Here is a 20,690-nt window from a genome sequence, read left to right on the forward strand (position 1 = left end):
GAGGCCTGGGGCCTGTGATTAGGAAGATGGCCCTTTTTTGGTTCCAAGTCAGGAGTGATTTGCTCTTCTTGCACATGCTGTCTTCTTTTGAGTGGGGTGAGTTGGAAAGCACCACTCCAGGTGTTAAAGGTCGGGGAGATTGTGTGGCAGTACCAGGAGGAGAAACTTGTGCTTTTGTTCCTGGGATCATAGGTATATGTTGGGAGAGTCAGTCTCCTTCTTGGCTGGGACTCTGTTTCTTAGATTTGTTGGTAATTGCCGGGGTCTTATTTCCCTTTTTTTGTTTGTTTTTGAGACAGTCTCACTCTGTTGCCCAGGCTGGAGTGCAGTGGTGCAATCTTGGCTCACTACAACCTCCGCTTCCTGGGTTCAAGCAATTCTCCTGCCCCAGCCTCCCGAGTAGCTGGGGTTACAGGCGTGTGCCACCATACCCGGCTAATTTCTGTATTTTTAGTAGAGATAGGGTTTCACTGTGTTGGCCAGGCTGGTCACCTCAAATGATCCGCCTGCCTCGGCCTCCCAAAGTGCTGGGATTACAGGCTTGGGCCACCTTGCCCAGCCCAAGGCCTAATTTTTTTTTCCCTCTCTCCATCTTTTTTTTGTGAGGTGTGAGGGTTGGCGGGTTTCTCCCTCTGGTTCTCAGAGTCTGCTGTGCCTGCCATGCCTGTGTGGTGCCCTGGTTCTAATGGCCTCCAGCAGGGATGGGCAGGTCTGGTTAAGGGAAAGTGATTTAATGACTAGCTCTTGAAATGTATGGGTCAGTGTGTTTTGGTGTTGGCTGCAGGCCAGAGTGGTCAGAGGTGGTGGGCAGGGCACAGCAGGGTCCCGGGAAGCAGATTTCGAAGGCTTCTGCAGTGTTTTCATTCATATCTATTGCCTGTTAGCAGGCTTTAACAACTTCTAGTTAAGGTTTTATTAGCAGTGACATTCAGGTTTTCAGCCTCTGGTGATGACCTGGGGCTCTGAGGGTTGGAAGAGGAACGCACTTGGGGCCTTGTGGTACACTTCATTGTCTGTGGCTGAAAGGGTAACCTGGCTGCCTTGTTTTTTTGTTATCCAGGGTTGTGTCTGAAGAGAAATCCCTCATGTTCATCAGGCCCAAGAAGTACATCGTGTCATCAGGCTCTGAGCCTCCTGAGTTGGGCTATGTGGACATCCGGACGCTGGCTGACAGTGTGTGTCGCTATGACCTCAATGACATGGATGCTGCATGGCTGGAACTGACCAATGAAGAATTTAAGGAGATGGGTGAGAGACTATGTATTATATTATTTTATTAACCAATGATGAATAGAGACATATTTTAGACAGGTAGGTGAGTAGCAGAAAGCTCCTTATTGCCAGTTGAAGGCAGCTCCATCATAGCTTCAGTCAGTGAGAATCGCAGCCCTGCCTTAGAGCTCAGCCTGTTTGGCTGTGTCAGATGTGCTGAGATGGATTCAGAGTGGAAGCAGGGCTCCTCGGCTCAGGCACCAGGGATTCCCATCCCCGCTCTGATCTAACTCCCTCATTCACTTACCTTAAGGAAACTGAAGTCCAGAGAAACTAAGTGACAAAAGGGCATGGTCCACAGTTACCTGCTCTAGTGTTTTTTTCCTGTGATGCCATTCAGATTCCTCCTTTAGCCGTGGTTTGCTGCTTTTCTAAATGAACACTCTTCCAGGCATGCTCCCCGTTTCCAAGCACATCGTGTGTGTTTTAACTTGAGCAATTTTCCTTATGTCATGCTGCAAACCTGGAGTTCTTTTTCCCTCCTGTTTATCTCTGTCCTGGCTTTCCTTCAGTGAAGCCTGACATTGGCTGAGTGCCCAGCCCTTCTCCACCTCTTTTCTGCAAGCTCATTTTAGTGTATGTAGACGTTGGAGCATCTCATGGTGTTGAGACTGGGATGGCATGTAGGTCTCATCTCACATGCCAGTCCTGATTGCTAAGGGTTGCCTTGAGGGTCTTGATGAACAAGACAATGGAGTCAAGTCTGGGCTCAGTGTGAAAAACTATGAGGATTAATTAGCTTTTGTGCTGTAGGTACAGGGTGGGGAAGTGGTGGCAAGGGCTGCGTATTGTAATCTAGGACATAGTAAATAATCACAAGATCGGCCGGGCTTGTTGGCTCACGTCTGTAATCCCAGCACTTTGGGAAGCCGAGGTGGGCAGATCACCTGAGGTCAGGACTTCAAGACCAGCCTGGCAAACATGGTGAAACCCCGTCTCTACTGAAAATACAAAAAGACCTTTTCTTTTGCGTCTTTCCAGGGAACCTAGCATAGGGTTTGGCTTGCAGTAGATGCTTGTCCTGCCATTAGGCTCACCAGCCTGTTGAATGGGAGTGATAATGTAGACTGAGCTGAGCATGGTGTTCTTTTCTACTCGCTCAGTTACTCAGGTGTTTTTATAGACAAAATAGACTTCCTTCTTCTTGGTCCTGCTCAAGGTGGTTTTATGGCATGAGTTCAGGAGTTCTCAGAGATCTTTTGGAACTGAATACTAAATTTTAGCTTCAGAGATGATAGAGTTTCTGCTTTGTTGTAAACACATTATAAAGACCAGTGTAATGCACTTGACTGGAATCTAGGTGTCCTGTGTTAAGTCAGAGGACTCAGCCCAAAGACTCTTCGCATTTATGAATGGTTTAAATAATAAGAACTGGGCTAATCCATATTTGAAGATACTGCTGAATACATTGGCAGGATTAATTTTGTAATTTTATAACATAAACGGAATGCATGCTTAAAGATGTTTGTCTTAGCTGTTATTGGTCTTTTTTTTCTTTCTTTTTTGAGATGAAGTCTCGCTCTGTGGCCCAGGCTGGAGTGCAGGGGTGCATTCTCGGCTCACTGCAACCTCTACCTCCTGAGTTCAAGCGATTCTCCTGCCCCAGCCTCCCAAGTAGCTGGGATTATTGGCACCTGCCACCATGCCTGGCTAATTTTTGTATTTTTATTAGAGACAGGATTTCACCATATTGGCCAGGTTAGTCGTGAACTCCTGACCTCAAATGATCTACCTGCCTCAGTCTCCCAAAGTACTGGGATTATAGGCGTGAGCCACCGCGCCTGGTGTTTAGTCTTTTTTTGCATTTGGTTAACTATGTTTTTCAACCTTGTAGAAGTAAGAGGATGAGGAGGGGTAAACCATTTAAAAATATTCGAGTGCCCAAAATGAAATCTGTTTTGAGAGAACTGTTTTACCTACCAAGAAAGGCAAATTTTAAAAAACATCCAAACGGTTATATGAAGTCATGGTTTTGAAGTCACGTGTTAGTTGTTATGTGTAATGAGTATAATGAAATGACTTACTCAACAACCTATGTATTTAATATCCTTGAATCCTTGTAAAATTTACCTTTTGCTTTTCCATTTACTACACTGCATCTTCACTACCTGACCATAGGAACATAACAGTTTCCTGGAAGACTCCCCTTTGAAGACTGTTTCTTAGAAGGATCTGATAAGCATTTAATAAAAAGTTTTGGGGCCCTCAGGGATGGATGCATCGATGGGTTGATTGATTGATTGAGACAGGGTCTTATGTCACTCAGGCTGGATCACAGTGGCACAGTCATGGCTCACTATAGCCCCAACCTCCTGGGCTCAAGCAGTTCGCCCACCACAGGCTCTTGAGTAGTTGGGACTACAGGTGTGTGCCACCACATCTGGCAAATTTTCATGTTTTTTGTAGAGATGGGGTTCCACTATGTTGCCCAGGCTGACCTTGAGCTCTTGGGCTCAGATGTGAGCCACCACACCTGGCCAGTGATTGGATTTATTTATTGTACTATTATTTATTCATTATACATTATTTTTAAGTATAAATAAACCAGTACTATTTTGTAATATTTATTAATATGGATTTATTAAAATGGGTTTTTTGGCATTTTTAACTCAGGAATGCCTGAACTAGATGAATACACCATGGAGAGGGTCCTAGAGGAATTTGAGCAGCGATGCTACGACAATATGAATCACGCCATAGAGACTGAGGAAGGCCTGGGGATCGAATATGATGAAGATGTTGTCTGTGATGTCTGCCAGTCTCCTGATGGTGAGGACGGCAATGAGATGGTGTTCTGTGACAAATGCAACATCTGTGTGCACCAGGTATGTGGGGCAGGGAGGCCAGAAAGAAGAAACCTCGGGCACGAGCCTGTCTGCTATGGGAGTGTATGCCTGGAGTCCAGGATTCTTCCTCCGAATGGGGTCTGTTTTTCTACGATTTAAAGAAATGCGCCCTATAGACGTTCTTTTTCCCTAGTAGGTTCTTATAGTGCTTGAAATATATCCTCTGCTTTTGCAGCCAGAAGGATAGCACCCTCTGTGGAAATCGTCTTTCTTCACAGTGTTTTATTCTTATCCATAAAAGTCAAGTTTACTTAAAAAGAATGTATGAGCCCCCTCTGTCCTACTGTAACATCTAAGTTTAGGTATTAAGAACACTGAGAAAACAAACCTTTGAAAAGGTGGTTAGTGTGCTGTATTAGTTTCTTACAGCCGCCCTGTGTAACAGACAAATTACTACAGACTGTGTGTGCTTAAAACAACAAAAATATATTGTCTTGTGGTTCTGGAGACTTTAAAAGTCCAGAATTGAGATGGTGGCAGTGCTGTGCTTTTTCTGAAACATGCAGGAGAGCCCTTCCTTGCCTCTTTGTAGCTTATGGTGATTTGGGCAATCTTGGGCATTCCTTTGCTTGCGGCTGCCTTCATCATCGTGTGTGTTCTCCCTGTGTCTCTGTCTTCACATGGAGGTCTTCTTTTTTTTTTTTGAGATGGCTGGAGTGCAATGGCGTGGTCTTGGCTCACTGCAACCTCCGCCTCCTGGGTTCAAGCGATTCTCCCACCTCAGCCTCCCGAGTAGCTGGGACTGCAGGAGTGTGCCACCACACCCAGCTAGAGATGGGATGTTTCACTATGTTGGCCAGGCTGGTCTCGAACTCCTGACCTCGTGATCCACCCACCTTGGCCTCCCAAAGTGCTGGGATTACAGGTGTGAGCCACCACGCCTGGTCCACATGGCAGTCTTAGAAGGGCACCAGTTGTATTGGACTAGGGACGCACCCTACTTCAGAGTGAGCTCATCTTAAATAATTACATCTGCAATGACTATTTCTAAAGAAGGTCACATTTTGAGATATTTGGAGTTAGGACTTCAACATGTCTTTTAGAGGACACAATTTGCCTGTCATGTTTGTGAGCATGTGTTAGGGTATAAGCTGAGCTGTTAAAGGAGAGGAAAGCAGCCCCTTTTCTTGAAGACGATTTCCTGTCTTAAAAAACAGGACAGTAGGTTTCGGTGATTGCTTGCTACCATCCACAGAAAGGGGAACCCTTAGATTTCAGGAGAATGGGCGCTAGGTAAGTTAAAAAGTTTATGACAATCTCAGTGCCTCTTTTCTTTTTTATTTAGCTTTTAATGCAGTAATGAAGAAATTTGGATTTGGGTGGGGACATGTGCCCACGCATATTCTTAGGATTTAAAAGGCTATCCTGAAGTACTTTCTTTAAATTCACCTGTTGATGCTGAGATTTAAAGCAAACTTAAAAGAAAGACTTGTATGGAATAGGTGCTTGGTGACTTCTTGGGAAGAAGAAGCACGTTTGCTCCATGAAGTTCTTAATTACCCTTTGCTTCATAATTTGTGACCTCCTAGACTTTCCCTCTGTCTGAAGACCTCCCCAGCTGTGGCCCAGTCCTGGCTCCTTGACAGGGAGACCTGCGACTCCTGCTTCAGTCATCGCCGTCTGTTGCTCTGGATCTCACACTGTCTGGGAAGTCTCCTTACGGCAGTGAGAATTCCTGTGGTGGCTTTGTTCTGTGACATGAGCACCCTGATGACCAGTGTTGCTTTTTTGGTTGCTGGTGCTTCTTGTATTTACTTGGCTGACTTCTCATTCTTTTTCTTGTCTTTACCTGCAATTTTTTTTCCCCATGAAAATTTTTTTTGAGTAAAAGCGTTCTGCTTGAAAACTGGTCAACCCCTGTTTTATCAACGAGTTAACTGATGTCAGGGCAGGGTTGTGCAAGCTCTCACGGTAGGCGTGTGGCAGAGTTGTAACTTAAGGCTTTTGGATGCCCCCTTCTCACCTTCTGTTCTTTCTGCCATATCACCTTTTCTCTTTTCCTCAACATTTACTTCATTTTTCCTTTGAGAAATCCTTCATGGCTTATCTTTAAGGCATACTTTATGTAATCTCCTAAATTAGTTTAGACCTGCTTTTCCAGGAAAAAAATTTCTTCCTTCAAATAAGGCTGTAGAATGTCTGATACAGACCTTTAGTATTTCGAAACCTTTATAGTGTCACTTACCTCCGTTAAAAATTGTTTTCTGGTAAGTCTGCGTTGACAGTGGCTTATTCATGGCCCCGACACAGCGCTCCGAGGCTTCCATCTGAAGTGTGACTTTTCGTGCTCAACTCTCATCCTTGTGGTTTCCTCTTTGCATCGTCATGGGTATTCAGATTGCATAGTGGCTGTGTTTTTTCTGTCTGAAGAATTAGAGTTATGCTACTGTGACTTTCGACTTCCTGACTTCCAGGTCATTTAAGGATAAAGTTCTGAACAGTTGGGTTTTTAAAGGGCTCTCTGAATATGCTCCTGGTACCATCGTGGTTTTTATTTATTCAGTTATTTAACATTAACCTTTTCTCTCTTTGAACTGTCTTAATTACTTTAGTTGTAATAGCCTTGATTTCTGCAGTTTATGCCATCTTGTGTAATTTTGCTGTCTTGTACAAAACAGGCTTTGTCTTATTTTTTAATTTAAATTGTTTTTTTGTCTCCATTTCTGAAAGGCTGAATTTGTTTTAAATATCAGCTAAGGAGACGACATTCTTTCCATGTAGAAGGTCTCCTTTTTCTGCCCTGTTGTGTTCACTGGGAGAGTGCTGGGATCTAGTTGGTATGGAGTTTGCCTAGCTTAGGGAGTGTGCGTGCTTCTCTCCTGTTCCATTGCCATCTCATTCAGCAGCTTTGGGAGATTCTCTCAACTGCTGTGTGCTTTTTCTCCACACTCTGTATTCCACCCCACCTCTGTCAGTAAAGTAGAGGAATAGCTTCTCTCACGGAACCCTGTGGAGTGTTTCGAGGACTTACAGAGGACTTACTGCTCAATATTTAGAAACTTGGTATGGATGGGTTTCTGTGGCAACACAGTAAAGCAGATTTAATATAAACCTTTCTGTTCTCAAGTAGTTTCCAGGACCACCCTCTGCTAAATAAATATGTATTGTGTCAGCAGAGCTCACATACCTCCTAAATGCTCTTGTGAGGCTGCCGGGCATTTTCCCGAGGGGAGAGGGTCATAGCCAGGAAGCTGTGGGAGTGTCTCTACTTTGGTGGTAGTTCTGTTAAAATCTTTCTAAGTGTTTAAAATGAATAGATATAATGGGAAAAATAACATTTTCTCTTTCTCTCTATTCCTCTGGGATGTGCTGTGGCATCACAGGCCTGTTACGGAATCCTCAAGGTACCAGAGGGCAGCTGGCTGTGCCGGACATGTGCCCTGGGGGTTCAGCCAAAATGTCTGCTGTGTCCGAAGAAGGGTGGAGCTATGAAGCCCACCCGTAGCGGAACCAAGTGGGTCCACGTTAGCTGTGCTCTGTGGATCCCTGAGGTACGTGTGGTTCTTTTTTTGTTGTTTTTACTTCTTTTTGAGACAGAGTTTTACTCTGTCGCCTAGGCTGGAGTGCAGTGAGCTGGATCATGGCTCTCTGCAGCCTTGACCTGCTGGGCTCAAGTGATCCTCCCACCTCAGCCTTTTGAGTAGCTGAGATTATAGGCATGTGCTACCAGGCCCAGCTTATTTTTTATTTTTTTATAGTGAGGGGATCTCACTTTGTTGCCCTGGCTGGTCTCAAACTCCTGGGATCAAGCAGTCCTCTTTCCTTGGCTTTCCAAAGTGTTGGAATTAGAAGCGTGAGCCACTGTGCCTGGTCAAGCATTGTTTTTAATAGCACCTTAGCTCAGAAGGTCCTGGCTTTTAACTGGGATTCAGTGGGTGGGTGGAGAACCATGCATAAATAGGCAGCATTGTAGCTGATGAGTAAAAAGACACCTTTTAGTTGCTACCTTTTTCCTTGAGGAAACACTGAATCTTAAGCACACTCTCATCTTGTCATGGAATGTAAATTTGTGGAAATGTTAGCTGGAAGCAGCAGTCACTTGGGACTGTAAGTTAGTGGTGGTCACTCAGCCATCGCAGTGAGCCTTCCCATTGCGACTCTCACTCCCAGGAGTAGACCTGTAGCACTTAACCAGCTGTGGCCTGGGCGTGTCATTCCCCAAGGATCAGCTGTACATCCTGTGTGTGGCAAGCTTGAGTTGAGGCACCACCATGGTTAAAAAACAACCACTCTTAGGCTTACTTTGGTGATTTTTATTTAAACTCTTATTGTGCCTCAACCTTTTTAATTTCAGGTCTGGTCTAATTTATTTCTAGTCTCAGACCTTGACTAATATAATTTGCATAGCCCAGGGTGAGAATATAATTTGCTATTCAAATTCCAGCATTTTTTGGGTGTGATTTTGGTACATTTTCCTCCTGGGGAATATTATTTGAGGATGATTTGGATTGAGGTTTCATGATTCGGGTCTTGGTAGCACTGGGTCTCGTGGTTTGGTATTGATGGGATACACAATTAGGTGATCCAGGCCGAATGCAGAGGAGTTTCCCATCTTGAATGTAGTCATGTTTTGGACCGAAGAAAATGGTTTTCTTTGGCGAGAGATTAAAAACAGGTTATATTTACTTACCCGGTTGTTTACAACCTATTTGAATCGATTTAAGATGGATTTTTAGTCTTCACCAATTTGTTATGGGCTAGAGATTATAGACGACATTGTCCTGGTACATGACTCTGTCATCAGATGCTCCGGTAAGAAGTGAAAACTCAGTTATCTAAGTGTTTTTGACAAACAAGGATGTCTGTCAGATGGGGACTGGGCTCAGTTGTCACTGGGGCTGTTCGGAGGCTTTTAAAGTAAGGGTTTGCTTTGTTCCAGGTGAGTTGGGTGCCCCTTGCCACTGTCTGGTAGGAGAGATGTAGGAAAGTAATGGATCTTTTAGTTTGTGACATTCATGTTCAGCCTTTGACGACCTGAGCCACCCTGTCTTGTTATTTTCCTACCTTTAGGTGAGCATTGGCAGCCCGGAGAAGATGGAGCCCATCACCAAGGTGTCACACATTCCCAGCAGCCGGTGGGCACTAGTGTGCAGCCTCTGCAATGAGAAGTTTGGGGCCTCTATACAGGTAATTCGCTTCTTAACAATGGCTTCATTTTCCTTTCCTGCATGGTGGGGAGCAGGATGAGGGAAGGCTCTGTGAACTGTCCAAGGGCTTGGAGAGGGGACTAGAATCCAGGAAGCAGGACGAGGTTCCCAAGGGGTGACTCCAGCCCCAGTACGCACACCTTTAATAAGCTAACTGTATCCGGTGTAACCAGAACCCAAGCTTTCACAGTCACAGCGTAGTTCAGAAGTTCCCCTGAGCTGTGAGGCGGTTCCAGTTTGTCTCTCACTACCCTCTTTCTGCCCAAAGTCTAGCATCGCAGCTTCTTTCCATAGGCTGACACCTCCTAGCAGTCTTAGTGAGATGTTCCTTGACACGGCATTTGAGAGTTGGCCCACCCTCCCACCTGCAGTCACCAAGTGTAGCTGCAGACCCTGGCCCACCTCTGTGGCGGTCTCCTGAGATTGCAGGTTTCCATGGTGTGTGCACACCTGTTAGTAATCAAGGGGATATGCTGATGTATTTGCATTTGGAAAAACAGAGACTCTTTGAACATGGCCTGGGTAGAGGGGCATCTGTGAGGAACTCCTGTGTATGCTGTCATCTGATTGGAACATGATTTGGATGTCTGATTCTTTATGGCACTTCGCGCGCATGCACGTGTGTGTGTGTGTGTGTGTGTGAGAGCGTGAGTGAAAGAGTGCGAGCACACCTGTGTGTAAACATGTTGCCTGCCTGCTTTTGCGTATCCAGGTACAGACAAGTGTAGGATGTCATGAGATAGGGGAATTAAGGAGGGAATATAGATGGCATACTGTTTTTCATGTGGTCTAAGACCCTACCGAGAAGTTCGTTTTTAGGCCTCACATTATTGACATCTAGACAGTCAGGATTAGAGAGGCCTGCAGTGCTGTGTGGCTGATGGGGGCCCTTCAGGTTAAGTTTGGATCTTCTGGGATGCACCAGCACAGGCCACGGGCTCTTCTTCCTTGGTTTCCTCATTGAATTCTGGGAGCAGAGGCACTGTTTTGGGATGGCTTCTTTCTCAAAGCAGCTCAGCACAGACATAAGCTCCAAGAGCATGGTCATCCTGTCAGCCATGGGTTTTAAAGAAATGACCTCATTTGGCAAAGTCAGTTTGTATTTTGGCTGATAAATACTTCTTTCGGGAAGGTGGTTTTAAATTTTTTTTTTCTTTTTTTGAGACAGAGTCTCACTCTGTCGCCCAAGCTGGAGTGCAGTGGCATGATCTCGGCTCACTGCAACCTCTGCCTCCCGGGTTCAAGCGATTCTCCTGCCTCAGCCTCCTGAGTAGCTAGGATTACAGGCACGCACTAGCACACCCGGCTAGTTCTCATTTTTGTATTTTTAGTAGAGATGGGGTTTCACCATGTTGGCCAGGCTGGTCTCGAACTCCTGACCTCGTGATCCACCCACCTTGGCCTCCCAAAGTGCTGGGATTACAGGCTTGAGCCACCGCGCCTGGCTGTTTTTGAATTTTTTTTAAACAAGCCAAGTGGTTCTACTTTTCTTCTTTATCACTTCGACTAGTGTTCAGGAATCCAAAATATAACAGAAATATTTGGAGGGTGGGTCATGAGACAGCTGGTGGGATTTGGCTGGGGACCTTGAAATAGTGGAGATATTTTTGGCATGTGAATACATGACAAACGCCTCTGGCCTGAGCTGGATTGGGGAAGGAGGAGGGAAGAGTGGAGCAGGAAGGGAAAAGGGCAGGGAGCTGATGTACTTGAGTGTGTGTGTGTATGCATGTGTCAGTATAGGTGTGAGTATGCGTATGTGTGATTATGCGTATGTGGGTGAGCATGCATATGTGAGTGCATGTGTGGGGGTGTGAGTGTGCATGTATGTGTGTATGCGTGTGTATTTGGTTATGCATGTGTATGCTGTGAGTATGCATGTATGCGTATTTGAGTATGCGTCTGTGAATGTGTATGCGCGTGTGTGAGTATACACGTGAGTATGCATGTGAGTATGCATGTGTGTATGCGTGTATGTGTATGTGTGTGTGAGTATGCATGTGTATGTGTATGCATGTGTGTATATATGTGTGTGTGTGAGTGTGCATGTGTGAGTATGAGTGTGTAAGTATGTGTATGCACATGTGCACTGGCAGGAAACAGGCTGCAGCAGACCACATTCCCCGGTGTTCTGAGCGTAGAATTTATGCCCTTGCCTGAGTTTGCCAATCCTGGTCCATAATTAATGTTTAAAAGAGGGGGGCGAATGGGATTTTTGTTTCCCTTTTGAAGAGAGATGATATAATGACTTTTTTGTTGCCATTGACCTCTTTTTCCCAGAACATTAATCTAAAGAAGAGGCCAAAGAAGGCTGATGATTTTTCATATCTTCACAGAATGGATTGATTTTATTAAAAGAATTCCTCTCTGAAATGTCTGCAGCTGTGAAGGCTCTGGTTTACGTTTCTGTAACATCTGTTTGCTGAGTCAACCTGAATGGGAAAACCCAGAGGAAGGCCATTTGGCGTTTTTACAAAGTCCTGTATAAATATTCTGCTGCAGTTCATTTCTCTTTAGGGTTAGAGCGCTTGGGTTAAGTGTAGTTTAAGCCAAACACAGATAGTGTCTCAGTCATCTGTTCCCACTTTTACTTCCCACTTGGCTGTGTGCTACAAGGGAAGACACTTTGTCTTCTCATGACAGTGGCCAGGTGTGTGTGTGTGTGTGTGTGCGTGCGTGCGTGTTTGTGTGTTCTGCCACCAAAGCTGACTTCACACATTTCTTAGAATTGAGGTTATTTATAGAGAAAATACAGATTTATGTCAGTCTCTGTGGTTGAAGTGTTTGTAAGGGTGGAATGGTGAAGGGAGCTGGATTTTCTCCTCAGTAAAAGAGACCTCATAGTAATGGAAGAAAGCCTGGTTGGCAGCGAGTTTCCTCTTAAATACTGAAATGATTAGGGGGAAATCCTCAGCTCTAGCCTCTGCCATCCTTGGTGATGTGATTCAGGATCTGTTGAATGAGTTGAATTCAACTTCTCAGTTGGCTTGAAGCCACTGGATTCTACAGCTCTGTGCAGCCCCTGGCATGCCCTGGGGATCACTTGGCCTCACACAATGCAGTGCTGCTTTTCAGGGACTGGCTTCAGTCACCATGAGGAACCACCTTCTAGGGATTTGCTCAGCAAGATCAGTGGAGGAGGATTTAATCAGTTTGCTCCTGCTAGACCAGAGGCTTGTTGTCTGGATCAAAGGCACGAAATTGTGGCCCCGTTTAGGCAGCGAGAGGAGAAGTGTTCTCCTGCATAGGTTGCTGATACCTGGCCTCTAGGTTGACCTCCTTGTGACCCATGGGAAGGATCTTTCACGGTTCTCCTGCCTCTCTTCAGTGGCCAGGATCGGCATGCACAGATCTCAGGGCTCAGAGCCCTCCATGCATCTGGTGAAGCTTCTTCACAAGTGTGAAGACCTTTCCCGACCTTTCCTATGCTGGATACCTCTTGTCTCCTATTTTTTGGGGTTTTTATTCAGTTTCTCCTTCATGCTGCTTCAAGGAAGTGCACTGTTCATTTTCTCACTCGTGTTGGGACTCTTCCTGGCTGGGGAGTCAGGATTTATGTTCAAACTGTGAGTAGTAGTCATTCTTCCCAAGGAGATTCTTACTCATGTTTACACCAAAAGAGCTCAAATCTGTAAGAAAACCCACGTTAATGCCTGAAAGTGGACTTTGCCTGTTGAGTACAGATTCTTTTGAACATGATCCTAGTGCCACACCTCCTTCCTCTACACATGTCATTTGTATAATCACGTCTGCTCCACGATGGGATTTGGATGCAGTTACCTTTCTGAGGAAGTTAGGGTTTGGTTGATTAAACCTTTCATTTGAAGAGGGCCCTTAAATTCCAAGACTTGGCTGGGCGCAGTGGCTCACGCCTGTAATCCCAGCACTTTGGGAGGCCGAGATGGGCAGATCTCGTTTGCCCAAGAGTTGGAGACCAACCTGGGCAACATAGGGAGACTTCATCTCTACAAAAAAAGTCCCAAGCCTTACCTCTTTTAAAACATGACATGATCTTCCAGGGGTAATCCATGTACAACTTTCCTGTCACAGCACATGCTTGAAGCATGGCTCTTCTCTGTGCATGTGTACATGAGGTGCCTAGCGCTGCGGGCCTTCTGCCATGGTTGCTTTATAATGGCCTATTCTCATGTTCTTTGTGTGTTCTTACCAGTGCTCTGTGAAGAACTGCCGCACAGCCTTCCATGTGACCTGTGCTTTTGACCGGGGCCTGGAGATGAAGACCATCTTAGCAGAGAATGATGAAGTCAAGTTCAAGTCCTATTGCCCAAAGCACAGCTCACACAGGAAACCCGAGGAGAGTCTTGGCAAGGGGGCTGCACAGGAGAATGGGGCCCCTGAGTGTTCCCCCCGGAATCCACTGGAGCCCTTTGCCAGCCTTGAGCAGAACCGGGAGGAGGCCCACCGGGTGAGTGTCCGTAAGCAGAAGCTGCAGCAGCTGGAGGATGAGTTCTACACCTTCGTCAACCTGCTGGATGTTGCCAGGGCTCTGCGGCTGCCTGAGGAAGTAGTGGATTTCCTGTACCAGTACTGGAAGTTGAAGAGGAAGGTCAACTTCAACAAGCCCCTGATCACCCCAAAGAAAGATGAAGAGGACAATCTAGCCAAGCGGGAGCAGGATGTCTTGTTTAGGAGGCTGCAGCTGTTCACGCACCTGCGGCAGGACCTGGAGAGGGTAATGATTGACACTGACACTTTATAGTGACTTAGAGAAGAAGATGCAAAGAGGCGAACGCTCGCCCAGAGCAAGAAATGATAGCCAGTCATATACTCTCAGACCCTTGTACACACCACAGCATGAGGTTGTGTTGGTTAAAAATATTTATGGGCTGGTAAACTCATTGTACATATGTGCAAAACTGCCACTGAGTGGGGAGCTTCTTTGTGATTTTTTTTTTAAACACTTTCCCATTAATCTTTACTGTTTTGTAAGATCAAATGGGGTGTGTCTTCCCCACCCCCATTCCTTCATTCTAGAGCTAGAGTGAATGAGCCCCAAGAAAATGACCCAAGGAGTTGACTCAGGATTGTTTACAGACTGATTTAGAAAACCAGAACGGATTTCATTTCTAATGGAGGGGGCCAGAGATGGGAAAATTTCTTATTGAGTCCGGGGAAACACTAGGTGCTGGTGATGGGCTTATGAAGGAAGCTAAGCACGGCTGCTCACTGGCCCCCCCTTTGTTTCTTGGGTAATTCACAGGGGAATTCTCAGTACTGTCATGGAGGAGAGCAGGCAGTGGGTGCTGATGTGTGTGCATGAGCTGTATGTACACATGCATATATCTGTTACAGAAGATACTCCTGGCAGTGAGGTGCTAAGTCATCACTGAGGCTGTGTGTGTGTGTGTGTGTGTCCCCGTGTCCATCCATGTCTGTTGTGTGTCTGTGTGCAGGTATGGGTGGGATTCCTGGTGCACAGGGGTGTCAGATCTGTCTGAGGAGCCCCAGTCATGTTCAGCACGCTACAGATGTGTTGTTTGTCACACTGAGATTGCTGAATGTCGTGGCTGTTGGCTGCCGAGCCTCAGCTGCTGGCACTTCCTTCTGCTGTTTGCTGCTTTTGTGCCTCTCCCACTTTCCATCACCTCTGGAGTCCCGTCTGGACGTCCCTTCCTGCTACAGAAATAATGAGGAGTGGGTTGCCTACCCCTAGGGCCTCCTGCTCCCTGTAGGTAGTTTCTGGCTGAGGCTTGCTAATTGGGGATGCTTCTTAGAGCATCTTCCACATTAACTCCCCTGGCTGCTGGCTACCAATTAAATTCATTAGTGTGAAAGAGGTGGGAGCGAGGTTTTCTGGCCTGAAGCAGTCTGCACTGAAAGGCACCCAAGTGACCTGAAACAATGTAGGGAAAGACCTGGGAAACACTGGACCAAAAAAGCCTGATCTCATGGAGACCTGCATGGCCCTGTTAGAGATGGCGTAGAAGTGAGTCTTTTAAAGGGAGCACTAGAGATCCTTTTAGTACACGACTGAGTGCCAGCTTATTTGTGATGACCCTTCCCAGACCAGGTTAGGATTCCTGGGAAGGCCATGGATTCCGGCCCTGGAAGAGGCAGGATCCAGGAGCAGATTTGTGAGGCTTTTGTGCTCCCATACGCCCCCTGGTGGTGAGTGTAAAGAAGACTGCCTCTCACAACTACATGTATGTGTGGCATTTTTGTTAGAGATGAGAAAAGGATTGAGAAGGATAAACCGGAATCCTGGTGAGAAGCCTTTATGCCAGCCCGACACCTGCTGTAATTGGGGTGCATGAGCTGTGGAGTCAGATAGTTGTTGGGAGGGGGAGGAGAAGAAGTCTATTGTTTGGACTGTGTTTGTCTCACAATCACCACAAAATAAAAGTGTAGAAAATGCTTGTGGTGTACTAACTCTTTTCTGTACTTAAGTTACTCAGATTAACATGCACTTCTAATTCTAAACATTTTTTTTGGAGTCATCATTGTCGCTGTTTAAGTAGAACAATGCCAACGATGTATGAGAAACAGGGAATAAATCAGGATTTGTGTGTGTATGTGTGTGGCATTACTTACATTTACTTTATTAAAAAGCCTAAGGAACTTAAAGGAATTTGTATTCAGTTTATTTTTATTTTTTTTTGAGACAGAGTCTCACTTTGTTGCCCAGGCTGGAGTGCAGTGGCGTGATCTCGGCTCACTGCAGCCTCCGCCTCCCAGGTTCAAGTGATCTCCTGCCTCAGTCTCATGAGTAGCTGGGATTACAGGCGTGCGCCACCATGTCTGGCTAATTTTTGTAGTTTTAGTAGAGACAGGGTTTCACCATGTTGGTCAGGTTGGTCTTGAACTCCTGACCTCAAGTGATCTACCCGCCTTGGCCTCCCAGAGTGTTGGGATTACGCCACTGTACCCAGCCTTAGACTCAGTTTAAAATGGGCTTATTGTAATGAAAAAAACAATACGCTACCCAAAATCTGCCATGATGCCTGTGATGGTGAAGGCATTAAAAAATTGAAATCTTTGCCTTGCCCAGAGAGTTGCACAGTTATTTGTAATTATAAACAGTAAGTGTATCAGGGCAGGGGTAACAATAAAAATCCAATCATTACTACCAACTTGTTTTCTCAAGTAAGTTAGTTTTCTGTTTAATTCACACAGTATCAGTTTATAGCAGATCCTCAAAAATCATTTAATACCTGTGACTACAATCAAGGCATACGATCATTCTCAGACTGACAAATGAGTAGCCATCATTGGAAATGCAGACAACTGAGTGATTATGGTGACTGCTCTTCCTTCAAACACACACCTCGGGGCATTGCACACCTGGGTACCAGTTCTGGATCTGGAAGTTAGGTGACAGGAGTAGATTTCAGGAGGGCTTGGGAGCACACAACTTTAAGAAGACACAGTTGCTGATGTGGTGGGCAGCCATGTCATTCCCAAGGCTGCCACTTCACTCTCATTCCTTTCCCCTAAAAGATGCAGTAAACGTGAGTTCAGCAAATGAGTATTTATTCAGATAAAGACGTGCTACCACTGCACTCTGGCTAGTGTTATGGAAAGTGGCCAAGTCCTGGGAGCAGTCCTCTAGTCATTCAGTGGAATGGTCACCTTTGAAAATCTGGTAGTGGCTACAGTGTCACCTGAACAAAAGGCACGTTCAACTTTAGTGTTGCAAACAGTTTTGGATTCAAGAAAACACTGAAACCACTTTTAGATGTCTTAGAGCAGTGTACCTCAGGGTGTTGTCCCTGACCCAGAAACTTAGGAATGCAGATTCATGGGCCCCACCTCCAAAGGGTGGTTCTGTTTTGTGGGTACCCCATGTTTCTGTTTGGGAACACTGCTTTAGGGGAAAGTGATGATCAGGTTTAAGGTGGTGTGAGAGTGCACCTGGAGATGGTTTAAATGTTTTTTTCAGATACCTCCTTGCAGGCAGTTGGGAGAAGACAAAGCAGGGGAGGGAGCTTGGTGGAACGGGTGCAGGAAGGGACAAGCTGGATGTGTTTTGAGGATGGGAGAGCATCAGTCCAGCTCTGCAGGTGGAGGTTGCTGAGTGTTGTCCTATAGGGAGCTTTATGCATAAGGGAAGTCAGGTTTAGAGTCCTCAGTATTATAAAGTGGAGTTAGTCAGGGCTGATTTGTTCCAATTGAAAACCATGCCCTTTGCTTTTTGGGTTCACATTTAGATACTTCCCATCAGAGATCATGAGGAATAGCAGTGGGATTTTTCTGTTTAGCAGCCATGGTGTGGTCAAAGCTACCAAAATTAAATTTGAATAATATACAAAGTTCAAATTCCCTGGCTTCCCCGTTTTCCATTTTCAAGGATAATTTCAAGTAAGAGAGATGTAAGTATCTCTATTACACATCTGATTTGAATATGAGAGCAACCTGTCTGCTCCTAAGATGTCAGAATTTGTTTCCATTTATTATTTCCAGGAGTCAGATTCCTTGTTAATGTAAAAACGGTTCTGTTTCCTAGAAGTTTTGAATCTGCTATGGATCTAGGTAGGGCCCCTCGTTCTTGAGCTTCACTCTTAATTTCCCGTGGGTAGAACAATATTATCAAAGAGAGTAGTCTGTTAGCCACTTCCATTCCCAAGTTGGTGAGAATTTCTATAACGGACACCTGCTTCTTGGATTGAGGGTGTGCAGCTGTCAGAGAAGGGAAGAAACTACCTTAACTAGGCTGATTGACATCCATGTAATATTTACTATGAGACAGGGAGAGTGTTTTTATTCTCAATTCTTTATAATTTTAAAGTAAGATAGGAAATGTTAGTGACATAAGGGATTGATAGAGAAAAAAAGATGGGAAGATCCTGAAAGTGAATTGGTTAGGGGCAGGAGAAGCCTGACTTGGCATTTTCCTGTTTAGGCCAGGAGATTTTACCATGACGCAAATGTGAAAGCCTGTGTTCTGTCTCTCTTAATGTTTCATGTCCTCTTGCAAATGAGACTGCCTTCAGCACAGCTGGAATTGTTAGGGTTTAGTCTACACTTACACTCTACACCAGAGTGCAGAATCTTTTGTGTCTTCACAAGGCTTGTTGATGCTTGTTGCTGTCCTCACTGCCAAAAGAAAAGGTTGGTGACCTTTGGACTTTTTCCACTTAAAGTAGGGTGATACTACTTTATTGAGTTTATGAGGAAAAATTATAAAGGTGTCAGGGGAAGAGTTTACTTATAATGGGATTTTTTTAGGAAAGTGAAGGCATGCCTTGGGAAGCTAATGGGAAAGATGTGGTCAGATAAAGATGCTACCACTCCTGCCACTGAAATTACTTAGGAGGTCTTGTCCACATGTTCCTGAAGAAGGGTTTAATTGTGTATTCGGTGTGCTGTGTCTGACATCTGTGTTTGCAGGTCCATGTAATCTAATCAGGTTGACCAATAGAAGATTTTAGGACTGAAGGATTAAGGGAGTTTAGAGACTAATTCTTTAAATTTTGTGTATTGAGTGATGACAGGTGGAGAACAAATCTAAATGTTGATTACTGAGCATAGGTTAGGGTTATGTGATCCAAAGCAGTCGCACATCAGATAGGAAGTAGAGCCAACTCTTAGCACTGGGTCTTTTCAGTTACAAGCGAATCAGGAGAGGGCAATACCAGTTTTTCAAGTGATGATACAGAGAACTGGACTGGCGATGTCTAACCAGCAAATCATTGGCAAAGCTGGAAATTTCCTAGGCATTCTCACACCTCACAGCAACACATAAGCTACCTGCTAACTCCAGGCCTTTCAGTGAGTTCAGTGTGCAGTTGACAAAGACATTTACTAGGATTCTTGGTAACCATTTGGTCTTCCAGTGGGCCTGGTGCAGGGGGCTCCACTTTGATGACCCTTGGCCCCATGTTTACCTAGTTCAGCCTTCAGAAGATAGTTGATAAAGTACAGAAGTGGCTTCTGAACTGCTTTAAAGCCATTGGCCATCCAAGTAATAGAAGATATTGATGCAATAATTAGCAAAGTCGACTGGCAAGAGGTTGCAAGTTTTGACTTGGACACCAATGGCCTCTGTGCCGGGATGGGTTAGGTGTGGTGGAGGAGGCAGGACTTCTGTAGGAGTTCTCTAGGTGTCCCTCCCACTCCTGTGGGTCCCTAACCCTCTTTGGTGTTGCTTCTGCCTATGTTGAGGGGTATATGTGGAATCCTTCTTATCTGCCCAAAAGGAGATTAGAGATTGGATAAAATGTTTAAAGTACCTATTGATTTCAAGTATCTGTCAAGGCCCTAGTAGGAGTAATTTCTCTTAGGTAAAGAAATTTAAAAAGCACCAAAGTACTGTTATACTGTATTGCTTACTTAGAATCTTTATTCTCTACATTCTAGGTTCGGAACCTCACTTACATGGTGACCCGCAGGGAAAAGATTAAACGGTCTGTGTGCAAAGTCCAGGAACAGATATTCAATCTTTACACTAAGCTTTTGGAGCAAGAAAGAGTTTCAGGTATGCATTAAGCCCTGGTAGGTCAAAGTATAGGGCAGGGGTTTGTAAGCTTTAACACTGTTGAGGAAGAAATAATCATTTCTTAATTTTCTTATAGAAGAATTTAAGAAGCACAGATGTTCATATTTAAAGGAAGTCTTTAATTTGAGGCATCATGTTTAAGGGAAAAAGCTATGAATTTGCCCTCTATAAATATGGGTGGAATCCTGTGTTCTCCACTTACTGAGCAAACACATGAAAGTCTTTGGAGTCTCCCCAGTTTCTTCATGTGCAAAATGGGGATATCTCAAGCTACCTCTTGGAATTGAGAGACTAAAATGAAACAGTGACTTATATATTACACAGTAGTTGGTAAACACATCATGGGGATACCTAACAGGTTTATATTCGGCCTTGGGCTCTATCTGTAACATGGTAAATATGGTCAATATATGTTAAGACTGTACTTAAGACACAGTCCATTTTTAGATAATGTTCACAGTAGACTTTTTTTGTGTAGACGGATTGTTGAATATTTCTGAGATTGAGCACCAAATATTTATTTAGTGTCTTCTATTTTATATTGCCCTGGGCTAGGCAAACAGAAAAAGAAAACTAGGGTATATACTTCCTCTACTCTGGAGAACACATCAGTTACTTGGGAGATCAAGGGCAAAGATCAAGTTGGGCAGCTTGTTTAACCTCTCTGAGATTCCGTTGATCTTAAAGTTTGTTTTAGAATCAAGACCCCTTAAGTGCGTTTGAGCACTACATTCTGTGATCATAAACCCCCAAAAGTAGGTAGTATAAGGATTTCAGAGAAGGAGAGCTGCTGAGTGTGGATCAGGCAGAATTAGGGACCCACAGAACAGGTAGGTCTCAGACTGGACTTCATTGGAAGATAGTCAGCGTCTCTCTCCTGCCTTGGACTGCCCTTTAAAGTTCTAGCTGCACCATTCTTGGTGCTTGCGTTGTGCAATCACAGTTGATTCACTCTTGTTTTTGTGCATT

At 44.9% G+C, this 20,690-nt stretch overlaps 1 protein-coding gene across 9 annotated transcripts in view; it reads left to right on the forward strand.

Annotated features, from left to right (window-relative positions):
• Window positions 1–20,690, forward strand: part of JADE1 (jade family PHD finger 1) — a 65,609-nt gene that overhangs the window by 38,671 nt on the left and 6,248 nt on the right. For all 9 annotated transcript variants that reach the window (XM_055275862.2, XM_063638190.1, XM_055275865.2 and 6 more), the window contains 6 exons: window positions 1,061–1,248; window positions 3,886–4,097; window positions 7,442–7,609; window positions 9,129–9,245; window positions 13,437–13,958; window positions 19,583–19,700. In XM_055275862.2, the coding sequence (XP_055131837.1) occupies window positions 1,061–1,248; window positions 3,886–4,097; window positions 7,442–7,609; window positions 9,129–9,245; window positions 13,437–13,958; window positions 19,583–19,700 (1,325 nt within the window). The remainder of the gene's footprint in view (window positions 1–1,060; window positions 1,249–3,885; window positions 4,098–7,441; window positions 7,610–9,128; window positions 9,246–13,436; window positions 13,959–19,582; window positions 19,701–20,690) is intronic.

The sequence above is a fragment of the Symphalangus syndactylus genome, chromosome 4 (assembly GCF_028878055.3).
Source record: "Symphalangus syndactylus isolate Jambi chromosome 4, NHGRI_mSymSyn1-v2.1_pri, whole genome shotgun sequence".
In the NCBI taxonomy this organism is placed as follows: domain Eukaryota; kingdom Metazoa; phylum Chordata; class Mammalia; order Primates; family Hylobatidae; genus Symphalangus; species Symphalangus syndactylus.